The 18,539-nt window shown below is 52.9% G+C and overlaps 1 protein-coding gene across 1 annotated transcript; it reads right to left on the bottom strand.

The window, feature by feature from the left end:
* bcl2b (BCL2 apoptosis regulator b) lies at positions 1–17,381 on the bottom strand. The gene is made up of 2 exons (XM_028976158.1): positions 16,730–17,381; positions 1–1,669 (listed from the first exon to the last, which is right to left on the bottom strand). Exons 1-2 carry the CDS (start codon positions 17,144–17,146, stop codon positions 1,532–1,534), a joined length of 555 nt encoding a protein of 184 aa, XP_028831991.1. The 5' UTR covers positions 17,147–17,381; the 3' UTR covers positions 1–1,531.
* Positions 17,382–18,539: the final 1,158 nt, after the last annotated feature.

Genomic DNA, 18,539 nt, shown 5'->3' with positions numbered 1-18,539 from the left:
TTTACGTCTTTTTTTTAATTTTTTTATTCTTAATCTGGTGTCAGTGGAACAGAGCAGCCCAGTAGCTTATATCTCAGGAACATTTATACACCACACCTGCAGCCTGGCCAGCACACACACACACACACACACACACACACACATGCACGCTCTACATGGCATTAGTGTCTAATTAGTGGAGACGTGTGTGTCTCCTGCAGAACATGGGGACGATGGGCTGGAACCGGGGGCGTGTCCGGGCTCCGATGCTCGTTGGCACAAATCGAACGGATCAGGGCCGGGAGGGGCTGAGGGGGCCATCCTGGACATCTCCCGACCTTCGCTCCACTTTGCATAGTGTTGACTAGGCCAGGGACCCGCAGCAGAGCCGAGGAGGGTCTTCACGATTCCCAGCATTCCCGGCCCTGTCTCTTTCTCCGAAGACGCCGGGCCTGGGCCAACGCGCTGCACTTTCTAAAATGGAGCTTTAAGACTACGATACGCTTGACGTACGATACACTTACATTAAGCCAGCGGTGTTTCGGTGAGAAGTCGTTTTCAAGCAGCATTACATGGGCCAATTAATACTAATTACCCACAATTAATACTCAGGGCACAACAACAAGACCGAGAGACGCGAGTACGTGTGTGTGTGTAGTAGGTCCTCCTGTCTAGGTACCCTGCAATAAATAAATATACCTTCCGAAGCGCGGCGCTAGTGTGGCGTTAGGTGGCCGCCGCCGTACGGCGTGTGCTGAACAGGTCCTGATGTTAGTCGTGCTGCGTATTTGGTTATATCAGGATGGTGTGTCTGGTGAATAATGAGCTAATGGAGTACAAAACGAAGGAATCGGTCGCCTGTCCTCCTGGTGCGGACGATCGGTTCCGTCCCGTCTCTTCTGCGCGTTAGGACAGAACTCTCTCTCTCTCTCTCTCTCTCTCTCTCTCGCACGCACATTCCATAACCCGCCCGCCCTGAGCTCCTCTCTTCCCCTTCAACCTCACAAACCTTTCTCGCCGCCACCCGTGCGTCCTACCAACTTTTCATGACCTGCGACACGGCAGAGGCTCGCGTCTAAAACCCTCTGGTTGGACGGACGGCCGTGTGGGGGGTGAAGTGCAGGTCTGGTCGGGCCGTGAGGGGACGAGAAGGATGGATTTCACACCGCAGCTCTCACCATCATGCCCAGGAGAGGAGGGGTGAGGACCAAAAAAACGAAGATCTGTGAAAAGCCCGACACTCACACAGCTTCGACATGGGTGGAAAGAGCGTCCTTGGGACACACGTCCCCCGTTATGCTTCTGCTAGAAAGATGACACATGCTACGTATTTGTGAGGAGAGCAAGAGAAGCTCGAAGGTCTGAAGAACAACAGCATCTGAGAGCGTCCTGAACCCTCGCTTGGTCCCCTGCCTCATGGACTCGTGTTTTTTGGAGTGGACGTGGGGGCCACAGGACAAGAATGCAGGTGGGAGAAGAAACCTCAGAAGAAAGCAGTCTGCTACAGAGAGTGGGGAGGGAGGGAGGGAGGGAGAGGGACAGGACGAGTTCTTCACTTCTGAGCCAGGTACGCCCCGATGGTCAGACCCACGGCGCCCAGCGCTGCCAGCCCGAAGACGGATGCGATGGACGACCAGGAGCTGCGGAACGCGCTGCTCTGCTGCTGCCCGTAGAGCTCCACAAAGGCCTCCTGAGAAAGAGAGAGAAAACAGTCACATGACCATGAAGGGCCATTAACCATCCTACCTCCCTCATTACAGCCGATCAGAGGCAGGAGCGAGACGTTCTTCTCCAACATGCAGGACGTCCTACGTTGGCTTGATATATATTAGTGCTGCATCGCAATCGTAATCGCGATGTCAGTCTGTGCGATTACATGAACGCAAAAAGCTGCGGTTTAAATGATTAGTGCATGGATTGGATCGGATATGTTGCCGATCCATTCTCTCATTCTCTCAAAGTTTGCGAGCTGACTGAAGTCTCACTTCAGTTGGATGTGACGTGTTTGGTCACATGACTTTCGATTCGGAGACGTATGGGTAGACGCCGCATGACGAGCTGCATCGTACGTAAACGTTGCCGCCATATTGCGATAGGCTCTGCTGTGGCGTGAAGCATATACGTGTCTATGGAGAGAAGTGCATAAAAATGCCTCGCTCTTGTGCTGCTTGGGGCTGTACAAACCGATATATGCTCCAAACCAGATCCCGGGGGATTACATTTCATAGGTAAGGCTGGACAATTGGTTTGAATATATTTGTCCATTATAAAATCCCATTTTATAAGTCTTAACCTTAGCTAAGCTAGGCTAAGCTAGCGAAGCTATGCATTCCTGTGTTCAAGTCAGCCTCCAAACAACGTTTTGGCTAAACGTAGGCATTAACTATTTAGACTGTTCTTAGCTGTTTAGTTAACTTTTCTCAAACTTTGAAGGTTTCCTAAAGAAATTCAGTTTACAAATCTTAACCTTAGCTAAACTAGCAAAGCTATGCATCCCTGTGTTCAAGTCAGCCTCCAAACAATGTTTTGGTTAAACGTAAGAACTATAATACGGGATTTTATAATGACCAAATATAATCAAAACAGTTGTTTAGCCTTACCAGGGTTTGTCGTTCGACAGTAATGTAAAATAGTTTTTTGTGATTTATTTAATTTGGTAGAATATTGTATTTTGAACTGGGCATTTCAGGTTGTTATAAGTAGTTTGTATGTTTCACTTTGAAATTAAACATTTCACTAGTAGTATGTGACTTTTCATTGCGATATGATAAAGGACACTTGCTTGTATATCAATCGCATATCGCAATATTGATCTCAATAATCGCAATATGCCCTTTTCCCCAAATCGTGCAGCCCTAATTATAAAGTATCTATCATTTCTGTGTTTCAGTAATACTGAGGTTCCAACAGGTTCTGTGTAAAGAGGAGCGTAGAACACATAATCCCACCCTGCAGGAGGGGAACGTCTGCGACCCGCCCACAGAGAAGAACGGTTCTGCGCGGATGCCGAATCGTCTTCTCCTTCCTGCAGTCAAAAAGGGACGGGGGCATGTTGGAATTCCGGCTGTTGGGAGCAGAGCCGATAGAAGTCCGACCCAACAGATTTCCCGCCGCGCGCCGGACTAAGAAATTCAACGTGCGGGTTTAAAACGCGATCGCCAGAGGCCCGCCTCCATTTCACCGGCTCGGCGTCCATTTTCACACCTCTCTCGAGACGGTTCAAACGCATCACCTTCACGTCATACGAACATTTCATTAAAAAAAAAGAACATTTAATAAAACTAATTTACATGCAGCAAATCGCACGGTTTTGATCAGCTCCGATCATTTACGGTGCGAGCGCCAAAAGAGCAGCTTTTTACAACATTTACACCACCTGTGGTGGTACACCTCCATGTGGTCTGGAGACCTGGACAACTCCATGTGGTCTGGAGACCTGGACAACTCCTTGTGGTCTGGAGACCTGGACAACTCCATCTGGTCTGGAGACCTGGACAACTAACTCCATGTGGTCTGGAGACCTGGACAACTCCATGTGGTCTGGAGACCTGGACAACTCCTTGTGGTCTGGAGACCTGGACAACTCCATCTGGTCTGGAGACCTGGACAACTAACTCCATGTGGTCTGGAGACCTGGACAACTCCATGTGGTCTGGAGACCTGGACAACTCCATGTGGTCTGGAGACCTGGACAACTCCTTGTGGACTGGAGACCTGGACAACTCCTTGTGGACTGGAGACCTGGAGAACTCCATCTGGTCTGCAGTGTTGTTTTCGTCAACGATGACGATGACGAGTTTTCGTTGACGAGACGAGAATGGACGAACATGAGCTATGTATTTTTGTTTTGCTTGTTTGAGACTTAAGAGAGAGAGAGTTAACACCATTCTATTTTCTTAACATGGTAGTATTTTGAGTATTTTTCATAGTATTTTAAGTATTTTTATGGTATACCTACATTTGATTGTTTTGTATTCACCTGTAAACCTTTACAGGACATGTACGTTGTATACAGAGATAGAGTAATTGTATCCCTTCTTTGTTTTTTCCTCAAGCAGAGACCAGAACTCCTAAAGAGAAACCTGGTGGTCCAAAGAACAACAGGGCACAGTCATCTATCCCAGCAGCCTTCGCCGCAGCATCCAAATATAAGTCAGACTCCCTGGAACAACGTGCCAAGGAACAGGCGATCGCTCTTTGGAATCTTTAATTCTTTTATTACATTGTTTGCACAAGTTAAAGATAGACTGGGGTTGTATGATGTCTGTTTTTACAAATAATATGCATCTTAATTGCACTGGCAGACAAGGCCAAGTATATTCATTGTACTTTAGCCAATTCTGAGAAATAAAGCCACAATTGTTGAAGTAGAATGTTTTTGTTTTTGGCTTTTTTGGAGTAATGAACATTGATTCCACTGTTACCACATTATCTGTGTGTAATGCACAATCATTAGATCAGAAAGTATTTGCAGTTGGGTGGAAACCTTATACGTCTAAAACCATTCCTTTATTATTGTAATTATTGGTGAAAAAAGCTGATCTGCAAGCTCACAATGTGTTGAGCTTCTGCTTCTATTTTCACAACTTGTGTGTGACACTGCCCAGCAGATATCCCCAATACTTATTGACCTAAATAAAATTGTTAAAAGACTATACTTTTTTCCTTTTTTTTGACTAAAACTCGACTAAAACTGGACTAAAACTATCACATATAGAAGTGACTAAAATTTGACTAAAACTAATAAACATTTTAGTCCAAAAGACTAAGACTAAGACTAAATCTAGGATGGTTGTCAAAAACAACACTGCTGGTCCGGAGACCTGGACAACTCCATCTGGAGGAGTTTCCTTATAAAATTCTGAACATCAACCCCTATTTTCATTTATCGTCCTGATCTCGTGTCCCCCAAGAAAACGTCTCCTCTTTACTGGAGCTGGTGAACCTACCTGTCTGAGAGAGAGAGAGTTAAACACCCAGATGAGACATGTAGGTCAGTCCAGAGCCTGAGGACTCTCTCTCTCTCTCTCTCTCTCTCTCTCGCGATGACGCCGCTCTGCGTTTGATTCATTCGTGCGGTCGGGGCCGCGCCGAGACCTCCTACCGTGAAAATGTGTCGGCAGCGTGAGGGGGGGGTTTCCTGGCCAGACGCGTCCCTCGCGCCTAATGAGCCCAAATGGGGCCCGTCCCCGCGCGGCCACCGATTACACGACATCGTACCGCGGCAACTCTCACGAGAAAACACTTCTAAGTCTACGGCGGCGGCAGGTGAAAGGCGGCGCCGTTCGGCCGGACATGTGACCCGGAGCAGGCCGGAGGGCCCCGAGTGGCTCCTCGTGAGACGGCTTTTTACAGACGGGCGGGAAGTCAGGTGGACGTCATGAGATCTCCCACGCGCTCACATGTCTGCCTGCAAGTCGGGACGCTTTTTCCACGACGGCCGTCCCGTGTTGACGGGTAAACGTCTCGCACTCTCGCCGCGCTTGTGTGGCGACGGTGACGGCATCCAGAACGTTTCTGGTGGTTTGGATGGCGCGTTTCATTGGTCCGGAACGTGTCTGAGCTGCTGAGTCGGTGTTCCACCGCAGCGGAATGTGGTTACGCGCCGCAGGCCAGCGCCGGGTCACTGGAAGTCGTGAAGCAGGTGGTGTCACATGACTACGGTGACCCTCCTCTGGCGCCGTGCCCGTATTTAGGCTTCGTGTAACGCTGCTGTGGGCGGCTCACGGTTCCTCAAATCAGAACCGAACGTTCTCGGTACCTTTCCGGAAGCTGAACCGGCACTCGTCTCACTCTGTGCCAGATCATAGTTTATGACCAACAATTCCATCCATGGAAACCAGCCAGAACCACACCGGGTCCAGCAGTCCAGCCACAAATCTCATCGTGTTCACCAGCATGGACACCAGCACGAATACTGGAAAACCACACCGGGTCCGGCAGCGTCCAGCCACGAGTCTCATCGTCTTCACCAGCATGGACACCAGCACGAATACTGGAAAACCACACCGGGTCCAGCAGTCCAGCCACAAATCTCATCGTCTTCACCAGCATGGACACCAGCATGGACACCAGCATGGACACCAGCACGGACACTGGAAAACCACACCGGGTCCGGCAGCGTCCAGCCACGAGTCTCATCGTCTTCACCAGCATGGACACCAGCATGGACACCAGCATGGACACCAGCACGGACACTGGAAAACCACACCGGGTCCGGCAGCGTCCAGCCACGAGTCTCATCGTCTTCACCAGCATGGACACCTGCATGGACACCAGCACGGACACTGGAAAACCACACCGGGTCCGGCAGCGTACAGCCACGAGTCTCATCGTCTTCACCAGCATGGACACCAGCATGGACACCAGCACGGACACTGGAAAACCACACCGGGTCCGGCAGCGTCCAGCCACGAGTCTCATCGTCTTCACCAGCATGGACACCAGCACGAATACTGGAAAACCACACCGGGTCCAGCAGTCCAGCCACGAATCTCATCGTGTTCACCAGCATGGACACCAGCACGAACACTGGAAAACCACACCGGGTCCGGCAGCGTCCAGCCACGAGTCTCATCGTCTTCACCAGCATGGACACCAGCATGGACACCAGCATGGACACCAGCACGGACACTGGAAAACCACACCGGGTCCGGCAGCGTCCAGCCACGAGTCTCATCGTCTTCACCAGCATGGACACCTGCATGGACACCAGCACGGACACTGGAAAACCACACCGGGTCCGGCAGCGTCCAGCCACGAGTCTCATCGTCTTCACCAGCATGGACACCTGCATGGACACCAGCACGGACACTGGAAAACCACACCGGGTCCGGCAGCGTACAGCCACGAGTCTCATCGTCTTCACCAGCATGGACACCAGCATGGACACCAGCACGGACACTGGAAAACCACACCGGGTCCGGCAGCGTCCAGCCACGAGTCTCATCGTCTTCACCAGCATGGACACCTGCATGGACACCAGCACGGACACTGGAAAACCACACCGGGTCCGGCAGCGTCCAGCCACGAGTCTCTTTAATGAACAATCATGGTCACCAGCATGGACATTCTGCCACAGAAAGCTTCCCAAACGGCGGCAGCACCGCAGTGCATTATGGGTAAGCCATGGTTACCAGGCCTTTCGGGCAATATCGACCCGTCCTGGAATTCCAGAACGGCCGAGTCGTTTCCTGTTTCCTTGGGGACAAACACAGTGGTGCATTAATCAGGCGCCATTTATTATTGATTAACGATCGGGAAAACGTATGGAGTCTGACGATGAGCGTGTCACATAATCACGTGTTCAGTGGTGGCCTAGCGGATAGGGATGTGGACCCGTAATCAGAAGGTTGCCGGTTCGAATCCTGAATCACCAAAGTGCCACCGAGGTCCCCCTGATGAAGGTCCCGTCCCCACACACTGCTCCCCGGGCACCTGTCATGGTGCCCACTGTCACCAAGGGTGATGGTTAAATACAGAGGACACGTTTCACCGTGTCACTGTGTGCTGTGCTGCAGTGTACAACAATGACAATCTTTCACAAGACCTACAGGGTCACCTGACACAACTCACACATGACCAGAAGTCTCTGGAGGGTCTCTGGAGGGTCTATGCTGGCCATCATCTCGCCGCTCTGCAACCACCTGAGGATTGTAGCCTGATGCGCCGCAAGGTGACCTGCAAACGCCCTCGTCCCTCATGAATATTTAAATTGGCGTCGGTGTGTGTGTGTGTGTGTGTGTGTGTGTGTGCACAACAGAATTCCCCCGCGGGGCGACTCTCCAGCCTCCTGGAAGAACGGAAACTGATAGGCCACGTTAGAGCGCGTCCATCCGTGAACTTTGTCCAATTTCGGACCTGCTGATTCGTGATCTGATAAATGAACTGACGGTCTGAGGCCGGGCAGAAGACGCGTCCCTGTTTCCCGCTGCAGCATCTCAGCCATGCAACCCTGCCAAAGAGGACGCTTCGGGGGAGCCAGATGTCCCCGCAGAACTCTGGTGACAAAAGCGTCTGTCTGCAGCCGCGATCCAGAGGGAGTGGGCGGGGCCCGGCGGAGCAGAACAGCAGCCCTGACCCCGCCTACAGCAGCGGATCTTCTTCATGACCTTCATGACCTCAGGAGGAGATTGTGCTGCCGCTCGTCTCCTTGCGAAGGTCGTTTAGCTCCGCCCCTCCGGCAGCTGCTGGCCCAGAGAAACAGGACCAGACGCGAGATACCGCAACACTGGGTGGTATCACACACTCGCCTATGAACCAGAAGACCCAGGTTCAAATCCCACTTCCTACCATCGTGTCCCTGAGCAGGACACTTAACCCCGAGTGTCTCCAGGGGGGGACTGTCCCTGTCACTACTGACTGTACGTTGCTCTGGATAAGGGCGTCTGGTAAATGCCAGAAATGCACGAGCAGCCTGGACAGAGTCAGAAACTCGTGGTCTGAAGGCAACGGCGTTACAAGCAGGAAGTGGACGGACGCGTCTTCTCCACGCGGTTAAATAATACAGGAGACTCTCCGATCCTGGAGGACAGTTCCTGTTACGCTGGGGACCAGTAATTGGATCGCAGACAGAAGCCAGAAGACGAGCAGGAAGGGTGCCAGGACCACGGCGTCACATCAGCGCCTGACGGGCGGAGGAAGCTGCCGGAACCTGGAAACTTCATCCATTATAGAAACCCGCTCAACGCCGACCAGCACCCACGGGCGTCTGATCAAAACGTTACCCAGCATGCACTCCTCCTGCCAGGAGCCAAGCTGAGCGGCATCCTCCGCCCAAGAAGATGATCCTTTACTAGTCCCACGAGTGGGACATTTACATTGTCACGGAAGACAGTGGACAGTTAGAGATAAGACACAGATCATCTGGATTATTGTATTTTTATTAAAAATGTTTATATTTTAAAATACGTTAGATTATGTATGTAAGTGTACGTACGTACAGCGTGGATATATGAGAAAAACGGAACTGCTGTCCTGGATTTGTGGTGTTTTTCAGCTGTATTAGAGTCTTGGAAAGACCTTCTGAGCTCTAAAGGAGCTGCTCAGTGCTGTCAGGGTCTCCTGCATGGGATGGGAGATGTTGTCCAACATTCTCCCATCACTCACCACCTCCACTGGGTCCAGGGGACATCCCAGGACAGAGCTGGCCCTCTTCCTGTCCCCAGCAGACCACACTGTAAAAGATGGCTGAGGCCACCACAGAGTCATAAAAGGTCTCCAAGAGTGGACCCTTCACCCCAAAAGACCTGAGCCTCCACAGCAGGTACAGCCTGTTCCGCCCTTTCCAGTAGAGGACATCAGAGCTGTGAGTCCAGTCCAGTTTATTGTCCAGATGAACACCAAGGTGAAGAGTGAAATAGTCCCGCTTCTGTGATTGGCTCAGATGGTGAACATTTTATTTCATGCTCACGAGATGGCAAATTCTGGTTTCAAATCGAATCTCGGAAGGTAAAACGATGTTAAAACAGTGTCCCTCTCCACTGGAGGAGAAGTGAACCAGGCACCCAACCTCCAAGCAGCCTATTCTTACACCTACAAACTACAACCACTTCCTTCCTCCCGGCTGATGTAGAAAAATCCTTTTAATGAATGAAAACGAACATTTTCGGACAGACGTGACTTCCCAGCAGGGCGCGGCATGAGTGAAGATGAACATTAGAGGATCTCGCACGGAGCCCAGAGTGTCCTGTGTGGTGATGACGATGACGACTGTATTAAAAGGTCAGTGTAAAGGCTGCAGACTACAGCTGACAGCACCACCAGCCTCTGGGCTAATAAAAGGCAGCGTGACTCACGGTTCCGGGCCGAGATCAGCAGGGGACGGCGGATGGGCGCCGGGTGCTGATCTCAGTCACCAGATTATTACAAAGGACTTAACAGCAGCTCCGTACAGAGCTTCAGCTTTTAATCCTGGAAAGGTGAGCTCGGTTCTGGAACCCTGGGAGGTGGAGACCTTTCAGCTGACCACCAGAATGAAACCCACACGCTCCGAAGGCCTCGGTTGCGGGGCTTCGGAAGTGGGCGGAGACTATCGGGGTCTCCGCGGCGCGGGGGCAGTAACGTGAGACAGGAAGAAAGGCCGAGGAAAAAGCGGGAAGAACCCAGAGACTGAGGACACACGCGCGCCGCTGGGGTCTGGAGACCAAGTACCGATCTTCAGGGTTCTTACACACTTCCACACAAAAGAATTTTCATGAAGTTTAAATAAGTAAAAAAAAAAATAATTGTGACATCCCTGAAAAGCTGAACTCTACTCCGAGATGAGAAGAATGGACTCCACCAGGTTCGGAACGTTGGATCGTTGGACGTACCTCGTTCTACATTCATACACACTGACTTTTCCAGAACTTTATATGTTCAACCTGTAGAATTCGGTTCTTACTGGCCGTAGGAACCCATGATTACATGACGCGTCACGCGGCAGATGGGACATTTTCAGGAGGAACACCATCTGACGGGAGGAAAATGGAGGCGCATTTGACTGGGAATGCTGTGCAGCCGGTGAGCTCCTCCCCCCTCGGTCATGTGCTGCGGCGCGGGCCGGGAAAGCAGGGGAAAGTTCAGCCTCTCCAGCTGATTTCCTCCCCGCCCGCACCTCCCGCCGCCGGAATGGCAGGAATGCGGCGGCGCGCAGGGCCGAGCGGCCCGACTCCGTGTCCTGCTGCGCCGTCACCGCGTCGCGAGGACACCGGCGGTGGCAGGGGACGGCTCTTTAACTCCACATCCCTCTCCTTTATCCAATTAGGGAGCAACGAAGCGCACGTCCCGGCTGAACGGCGCTCCTGCTTAATGAACTCACTCTACCAAAACCACCGACCAAAGTCATTAAAAATGTAGAAAAAAAAGTCTCGGAGGATGACGTAAACTCTTCCTCCCAGCAGAAAAAGACAAAAGCAAAGACCCAAAGGCCCGGTCACGTCCGCGGGCCGTACGGAATCTGGCTTTCACAGGTCCTGGTGGCTCCCACGGGAACGTCGTGGAACAGGCTGTCGCGTCCTTCCTCGTTTAGAGGTCGAGCGCTTTTCATCGAGATCAGGCGGCTGTTTTCGGAGACGCTGTGATTCGAGTGCGCCGACGTTCAAAATGAGCGGATAATTAACAAGCGGAGACTTTCACTTCCGGCGAAAGACCTTGAGAGAAGGTTCTTCAGGCAGCTGATGGGCAATGTTCAGGGCCTCCTCGCGATACGGTTGGACGGGCACGTGGTTTTCTGGTGTGCTCGGCTACCGTTCTGACTTTAATTAAAAGGGCCATTTGCCACCCTTATAAAGATCCTTCATGGATGAACGCGTGTTTCATATTAGAAACGAGCCCACATGAGAAGAGAAGAAGAAGTGTGGACCGGGCTATTACTGAACTGACTTCTCCCTGCGAACTTGTAAAAGTGTTTGTGCACGTCCTCATTAAACTCTTTTAATTACACACAGCACTGAACAGCATCATTAAGGAGACGAGGTTTAAAGCAGGAAATTTAAGGAACAGGTTGCCAGCACAGAAAACGACTCTGCACTTAGTAGGTATTAAAAAGGGAGGGTAACTCTGTGGGCAGGACAGTGAGTGAGCGGTATTATCAGGTATATCTTCGTCAACAAACCTTTCACACGTCATTAAGACGAATTGAGATGCTTGTCGTGTGATGATAACAATAACAAAATACTGTATATCATGTAATATTGTAGACAAATAAAATGAGATAAATAGAATTGCATTACATAGAAGAGAGACTAAACTACAATTTCATTGACTAAAACTAGACTAAAATATTAATGGTTAATTTCGACTAAAATAAGACTAAAATGCTCAGACTTTTAGTCGACTGAACCTTGACTAATAGACTAATAGAGACTAAAATTACTAAAATTGACGCAAAGACTTGACTAAAACTAAAAAAAAAACAGGCCACCAAAACCAACTATAGTCAGTGGGGAGTACAGCCGGTGGCTAGTGTGCTTGGTAACTAGTGTACACGGTGGGTAGTACAGCCGGTGGCTAGTGTGCTTGGTAACTAGTGTACACGGTGGGTAGTACAGCCGGTGGCTAGTGTGCTTGGTAACTAGTGTACACGGTGGGTAGTACAGCCGGTGGCTAGTGTGCTTGGTAACTAGGGTACACGGTGGGTAGTACAGCCGGTGGCTAGTGTGCTCGGTTACCAGCGTACACGGTGGGTAGTACAGCCGGTGGCTAGTGTGCTTGGTAACTAGTGTACACGGTGGGTAGTACAGCCGGTGGCTAGTGTGCTCGGTTACCAGCGTACACGGTGGGTAGTACAGCCGGTGGCTAGTGTGCTTGGTAACTAGTGTACACGGTGGGTAGTACAGCCGGTGGCTAGTGTGCTCGGTTACCAGCGTACACGGTGGGTAGTACAGCCGGTGGCTAGTGTGCTTGGTAACTAGTGTACACGGTGGGTAGTACAGCCGGTGGCTAGTGTGCTCGGTTACCAGTGTACACGGTGGGTAGTTCAGCCGGTGGCTAGTGTGCTCGGTTACCAGCGTACACGGTGGGTAGTACAGCCGGTGGCTAGTGTGATTGGTAACTAGTGTACACGGTGGGTAGTACAGCCGGTGGCTAGTGTGCTCGGTTACCAGCGTACACGGTGGGTAGTACAGCCGGTGGCTAGTGTGCTTGGTAACTAGTGTACACGGTGGGTAGTACAGCCGGTGGCTAGTGTGCTTGATAACTAGTGTACACGGTGGGTAGTACAGCCGGTGGCTAGTGTGCTCGGTTACCAGCGTACACGGTGGGTAGTACAGCCGGTGGCTAGTGTGCTTGGTAACTAGTGTACACGGTGGGTAGTACAGCCGGTGGCTAGTGTGCTTGGTAACTAGTGTACACGGTGGGTAGTACAGCCGGTGGCTAGTGTGCTCGGTTACCAGCGTACACGGTGGGTAGTACAGCCGGTGGCTAGTGTGCTCGGTTACCAGCGTACACGGTGGGTAGTACAGCCGGTGGCTAGTGTGCTTGGTAACTAGTGTACACGGTGGGTAGTACAGCCGGTGGCTAGTGTGCTTGATAACTAGTGTACACGGTGGGTAGTACAGCCGGTGGCTAGTGTGCTCGGTTACCAGCGTACACGGTGGGTAGTACAGCCGGTGGCTAGTGTGCTTGGTAACTAGTGTACACGGTGGGTAGTACAGCCGGTGGCTAGTGTGCTTGGTAACTAGTGTACACGGTGGGTAGTACAGCCGGTGGCTAGTGTGCTCGGTTACCAGCGTACACGGTGGGTAGTACAGCCGGTGGCTAGTGTGCTTGGTAACTAGTGTACACGGTGGGTAGTACAGCCGGTATATTTGTTGGCAGTATATTTGTTAGTCATCTAACCAGAAATAACTAGATGTTCCCACTGAATTATTGTTTTGTTTGGTTGTGCTGGTTCTTGCTGGCTGATGTGTACGGTGTAGTGTACATGTTAATACGTAATAACTAGTGGATCATCCGAGTGCTGTTCAGCTACCTGAGGCAGTCTGATGCGATCATTTGTAATCCCTTTCAGCAACCACCTGATCCAGATCACCAGATTTCTATTCTCTCCACACGTTCTGTAATAAAGCAGGCGTACAGTGAGCAGCGCGGTTCTTACGAGGCTTCTCCTTGTTATGGAGCAGCGTATTCACAGTGCAATAACAGCGGCGCGTCTCGGGAATGCAGGTTCTCTGGGTTTCATCTTCACCCGAGCCCTAAATCCCGTAAAATCAGGGTGCGGCTTGTTACCGCTGATCCCGTCACAGCGGTGGCGTTCCTCTGGTAGGAACCCGACGGCGCTCCCAACACATCCGTCGAGATCACCGTCGGCTTGTTCTGCACCTTTCATCTCCCCAACTTCACATGCATGCTCACGTCCCGCACATCACGGCCAATCAGACGCCATCAAAGGTGACGCCGGGTGCCGAGCGGGGACGCAGCACCAGCACCCGTCCTCCGGCTCCGAGGTTCCGCGCTCGCCTCGAGCAGCTGAATAAACATCTCACCACTTCAAAGCCAGTCGGCACAGCAAGAACATGAAAAGATCTGCAGCCCCACTGGCAGGTGCACACGCGTGGAGGTGGTTCTTCGCGGCGCCGTGGTTTCCCAGGGGCCGAGATCAGCAGACCACATCAGCACTAACGCGTCACACAGATCATCTGGATTATTGTATTTTTCTTTTCTGGAACAGGAGTGGACATCGTGAGACCAGACCAGAGGTGATGCACCTCGTACATGTTGTCCAGGTTTTTTAGACCTTTTTAGTCATTTATTTCCTGCTGAGCGAGACACAGACTGCTTCACTAGAAGTCGTTTGCACGGTTTAAACATAAATGCATTTTTCCAACCGTTACTCAGTGCTTGAGTTGTGATTTCTGTATTATTTTTATAAAAATGTCCAGAATGCAGAGATCTAACATGGCCTCGGCTCCCGAAACTGATTTCATGTGATTTCACTGCGTGTGTTCCCCGGCGAGGTGACGGCCGAGTGCAGGACAACTTCGCTGTGATCTTTAATGCAGGGAGGAAGTCCCGTAAATAGGCCGTGAAGTCGCTGGGAGGAACCAGTTGACCTTTCTCAGCCAATCAGACGCCTCCACACACACACACACACACACACACACACACACACTGTGTCACCTCATCCCTACGACGCCTTTGTAATACTACAATTAAAAGCCGTTCGGAAGCGGCGGTGACACGACTGAAATATGGCGTGTCCCACGTGGTCACCTGACCCGGCGTCTCTGCCGGAGACGGACACGTTGTCCGCTTTTAGTTAGACTACGGCTGCCATGTATAATTGATTGTCACCATGTGTTCCATCCCGCTAAGTGTCACCGCCGGAGGAACCGGTGGCCAGGAGCAGCCAGACGGACCAAATTCAACACGCTGGAGCACACTTTCATATTTCAGTAATTTAAATTTACACCATTTACCAGACGTCCTTATCCAGAGCGACTTACAGTCAGTAGTTACAGGGACAGTCCCCCCCTGGGGACACTCAGGGTTAAGTGTCCTGCTCAGGGACACGATGGTAGTAAGTGGGGTTTGAACCTGGGTCTTCTGGTTCATAGGCAAGTGTGTTACCCGCTAGGTCACTACCACCTTCACGCTCCTCACCCTCCTCAATAATGAGGAAGGCGATGAAGCACACTGGCCAATCAGGGAACGCAAACAGCAGGTCAAACTCCGCCTCCTCCCACCAACCCGGTGTCACCAGACCGGTGACCTCCGAGCCGTGGAGGCCTGCAGAGGAAAACGCCGCCCCGCCTGGTGTATTTACAGAGCGGAAGGGTGGGGAGGACCTGAGGGAGAACAGGCTGCCTCATTGTTCCCATCTCAGCTCGGCCGGAAGGTTTTGGCGAGTGAAACACTCATCATGTCTGCTGTTTTAATGGCGCGATGGACATTCCCATCGGCACATGACGGGCGGGGCACCTATAGACGCTCACCTGCTCCAACTGAGGAGACGGGTGGGCGGTCTAAATTCCGGGCTCCGCCCCCTGGCAGGGTCAGAGGTGGTCCTGGCCACGGATCAGAGAAACAGGTAGTCCTTATCCAGTCAGGTGACCATACCAGCGAGGACGGCAGCAGGGACGATTAAATAACAGGAAACACATGATTCGGTGTCACCGTCAGCTGCCTACAAACACACCCTGCAGCGAACTGAACCTTCGTCACGCGTAACCAGGACCAGCCGACCTCCCGGTGACCTCCCGGTGACATGTGGGCTCCGGGCAGCATCGGATGTCACAACACACAGTCATGAACGCCGCTGATCTGTAGATAATAAAGCTGTGGCGGGTTCAGATTTTTAGATTTGGGTTCGTATTATCCACCTAAAGGCAAATCAAGACAGTCCGGCAACACAAATCAGGAACAAGTGTGTGTCACAGTGTGCCTGTCACAAAACCCCGCAGGTTCATTGTGACGCGTTGTTGAGTCGAGCTGCCTGTGAAGCTCTGAGCTGGAAAAGTTCTAAAATGCACGGAAATGTCTCGTTTTGTTAGATTTTTTTAATAAATGCACTCCTGTCGTGATCTAGAAAGCAAGCCTTAGTCACGTGCCCCCCCCCCCCCCCCCCCACGCCTCGCTGTCGCTGTGATTGGCCGCTTGAAATGACAAGGCACATTGGGCGTGACGGGGGTGTGGCTGAGAATGCAGCGTGTGATTGGTCAGAATCACCAGACGGGCAGACTGTCCAGCCAATCAGATCAGTCGTGAGGAGCAGCGACTCGGTGCAGCGAGGAGCATCGAGATAAACTGCTGCGGAGCGATGGAGAGAGAGAGAGAGAGAGAGAGAGAGAGAGAGAGAGGGAGAGTGTGTGTGTGTATGATTTATTATTACAGCATTTGGCAGACGATCCTATCCAGACTCCCTCGTCCTTTAAAATATCCATCATTGAAATTCCTCGTTTGGTTCACTAGGAGCCGATCAGTAGATACCGTTCACAAAACAACTCAGAACCAAACCGTTGTGTGTGTGTATATATATGATGTGTGTGTGTGTGTGTGTATATGATGTTTATATGATGTGTGTGTGTGTGTGTGTGTGTATATAATGTGTATGTGTGAAATACCCAGCCCCCGTTCTCCTGGAACGTGTGTATATGATGTGTGTGTGTACGTTGTGTGCGTGTGTGTGTGTGTGTGTGTACGGTGTGTATGGTGTGTGTGTGTGTACGTGTGTATGTGTGACATACCCAGCCCCCGTTCTCCTGGAACGTGTGTATATGATGTGTGTGTGTGTGTATGTATGGTGTGTGTGTGTATGTGTGTGACATACCCAGCCCCCGTTCTCCTGGATCCACGCCTGCAGCGGTCCGTCCAGATACTCGGTCATCCATCCCGCGATGTTGTCCACCTGCGCCGTCATTTCCCGGTTGACGCACTCGACACACACCGTCCCCCCGAACTCGAAAAAGGCGATGATCCGACCCCAGTTCACCCCGTCCCGGAACAGCTCGTCCATCACGGCGGTGAAGCGGCGCTCCGCGGCGACCGCCGTCAGCTGCAGCTGCCGGGACATCTCGACGAAGTCGGGCTGGTAGAGCCGCTCCAGCTCGTCCCCGGCCTCCCGCAGCACCCGGTCCAGCGGCGCGTCCGGCGGACCCGGGCTCCGCGGCCCCTCCCACGCCAAGCCCCTCTTCACCAGCTTGTGCCGGAGGTACTTCTCCACGATGCTGCGGTTGTCGTGAGCCATGGCCGATCCGGGCAGATTCCGGCTTCCGCGTCCTAATCCCGCCCGCAAGCGGCCCGCGTCGCCCCGCACCGCGACCGCATCCCGCCGGCGCGCAGCAGCCCCCCGATCCGCGCCCAAAATGTCGGCGCCGCACCGCGCCCGCCGCGGAAGAGGAGGAGACGAGCAGCACGGAGCTCCGACCTCCGCGCACAAGCTCGGCTGACGGAGCCGCGCCGCGGTTTCCTGTCGCCAGCGACGTCACTCGGCCCGCCCCCACCGGCTCGGTCACGTCGTCGTGGGACCGCGGGACGCTGGTGACGCGCGGCATTCTGGGAATTGTATTCCCCTTCCGTCGGCCATAACATAAAGACGGAGTTTACGGCGGGGTACCGGGTTCTGTATCGAGGTACACCGGGACCGTCGTGGCATTAACGGGGCGGTGGCGGGTGTACCGAGTGGCATTAACGGGGCGTTGGTGGGTGTATCGAGGTACACCGGGACCGCCGTGGCATTAACGGGGCGGTGGCGGGTGTATCGAGGTACACCGGGACCGCCGTGGCATTAACGGGGCGGTGGTGGGTGTATCGAGGTACACCGGGACCGTCGTGGCATTAACGGGGCGGTGGTGGGTGTATCGAGGTACACCGGGACCGCCGTGGCATTAACGGGGCGGTGGTGGGTGTATCGAGGTACACCGGGACCGTCGTGGCATTAACGGGGCGGTGGTGGGTGTATCGAGGTACACCGGGACCGCCGTGGCATTAACGGGGCGGTGGTGGGTGTATCGAGGTACACCGGGACCGTAGTGGCATTAACGGGGCGGTGGCGGGTGTATCGAGGTACACCGGGACCGCCGTGGCATTAACGGGGCGGTGGCGGGTGTACCGAGTGGCATTAACGGGGCGTTGGTGGGTGTATCGAGGTACACCGGGACCGCCGTGGCATTAACGGGGCGGTGGCGGGTGTACCGAGTGGCATTAACGGGGCGTTGGTGGGTGTATCGAGGTACACCGGGACCGCCGTGGCATTAACGGGGCGGTGGTGGGTGTATCGAGGTACACCGGGAACGTAGTGGCATTAACGGGGCGGTGGCGGGTGTATCGAGGTACACCGGGAACGTAGTGGCATTAACGGGGCGGTGGTGGGTGTATCGAGGTACACCGGGACCGCCGTGGCATTAACGGGGCGGTGGCGGGTGTATCGAGGTACACCGGGAACGTAGTGGCATTAACGGGGCGGTGGTGGGTGTACCGAGTGGCATTAACGGGGCGTTGGTGGGTGTATCGAGGTACACCGGGACCGTCGTGGCATTAACGGGGCGGTGGCGGGTGTATCGAGGTACACCGGGAACGTAGTGGCATTAACGGGGCGGTGGTGGGTGTACCGAGTGGCATTAACGGGGCGTTGGTGGGTG

The sequence above is a fragment of the Denticeps clupeoides genome, chromosome 4 (assembly GCF_900700375.1).
Source record: "Denticeps clupeoides chromosome 4, fDenClu1.1, whole genome shotgun sequence".
In the NCBI taxonomy this organism is placed as follows: domain Eukaryota; kingdom Metazoa; phylum Chordata; class Actinopteri; order Clupeiformes; family Denticipitidae; genus Denticeps; species Denticeps clupeoides.
The sequence above is the reverse complement of the archived record's forward strand: the minus strand, read 5'-3'. Positions and strand labels throughout refer to the sequence as shown.

Excerpts from the sequence above, each read along its gene's own strand:
- bcl2b (XM_028976158.1), bottom strand. The coding sequence starts at position 17,146 with ATGGCTCACGACAACCGCAGCATCGTGGAGAAGTACCTCCGGCACAAG. Across the intron at positions 1,670-16,729 it reads TCCAGGAGAACGGGGGCTGG|GAGGCCTTTGTGGAGCTCTA; the intron begins GTATGTCACACA and ends TCTCTTTCTCAG.